Source organism: Propithecus coquereli, unplaced genomic scaffold (genome assembly GCF_000956105.1).
Source record: "Propithecus coquereli isolate 6110/MARCELLA unplaced genomic scaffold, Pcoq_1.0 Scaffold664, whole genome shotgun sequence".
In the NCBI taxonomy this organism is placed as follows: Eukaryota; Metazoa; Chordata; class Mammalia; order Primates; family Indriidae; genus Propithecus; species Propithecus coquereli.
The window spans coordinates 544,237-545,355 of NW_012152663.1; the positions used below are offsets into that span (position 1 = coordinate 544,237).

Consider the following 1,119-nt stretch of genomic DNA (forward strand, 5'->3'; position numbering starts at 1 on the left):
GGGCTGAGGGCGGCAGTGGCCTGGAGGTGCTCACCTTCCTTCCCCAGCAGGAAGGAGTAGAAGCACAGGTGGTTGACTGTCAGGTAGAGCCAGCCCTGCCGAGGCACTCGGCCCTTCCAGAAGCTGCAGGAGTAGTAGTTGACCAGCTTCTCGCCCTCGGGCATCCCAAACTGCTTCCGCATCTTCAGCTCGGCCTCCTTGAACTTCCCGGGGTCCTCGTCTCCCTGGGGCTGCAGGTTCTTGTTCTCTTCCGCGATGATGCCCTGGAGGAAGGCAAGAGGACCTGGCTTCCAGCGGGCTCCTGGGCAGGCCAAAGAGCAGGGCAGAGGGGCCCCTTGGAGGGCTGACCCGTTTCCTTTGTCCTGTCATTTCTGTTTAACGTGACCGTTCCTTTGGTAAAGTGCTGTATCAACAACCCAAGTTCTAAGCAAACCTTTGAGTGACCCATCCCTGAGTTTCTCCCAGGAATATATGAGACGCATGCATTAATATATTTGTTTTCTCTTGTCAATCTGTCTTTTGTTACAGAGCCCCAGCCAGGAACCTAAGCAGGGAGAAGGAGAAAACGTCTCTCTTCCTTCCGCCAGCACCCCTGGGCTGCAGTGTGAACACCTCCTCTCTCAAGCCGCCTCTGGGCCCCCTGGAACGCCCCTGCAGAACTAGCTCTGTCTGGGAAGATCTCTGGCACCTTCCTCATCACTAAGGCCCTGCCTTGGTTTTCTGCTGCCCCTGGTCCTACCGAGTCGGGAGGCTGGTGGAGCGCGCAGGGCAGCCGTGGACAGCCACGGTGGGCCAGCCCTCTCTGCAGAAAGGTCCGAGCCCACAGCCCTCATCACTGCCCTGCCCCCGGGCCCCCTGCCCGGTCTCTCCCTGCTGCTACCTCACCCCCTGCAGCTGTACCTGGGAGACTCCCACACAGGGAGCAGAGGGGCTGAGAGTGGCTGCTCCTCTCTTCCCTCTTCATTCTCCACTGGGGACTCCCCAGCCCCAAGCCCTCGGCCATTTTCTAGCCTCTACCCGAGAGTGACGTCCCCACCACTGGGGACTGACCAGCCCGGCTCATGGAGTTGGGATTTGCTGTTTGTTGGTGGATAGAACCCACCTGTAAAAATCTCTGGG

General features: G+C 59.3%; 1 protein-coding gene across 1 annotated transcript in view; it reads right to left on the reverse strand.

Moving 5' to 3' along the window:
- The window catches only part of TBC1D9B (TBC1 domain family, member 9B (with GRAM domain)), a 40,455-nt gene that overhangs the window by 26,473 nt on the left and 12,863 nt on the right, over window positions 1–1,119 (reverse strand). Inside the window, exon 5 of the mRNA XM_012660392.1 lies at window positions 36–263. Coding sequence (XP_012515846.1) covers window positions 36–263 — 228 coding nt within the window. The remainder of the gene's footprint in view (window positions 1–35; window positions 264–1,119) is intronic.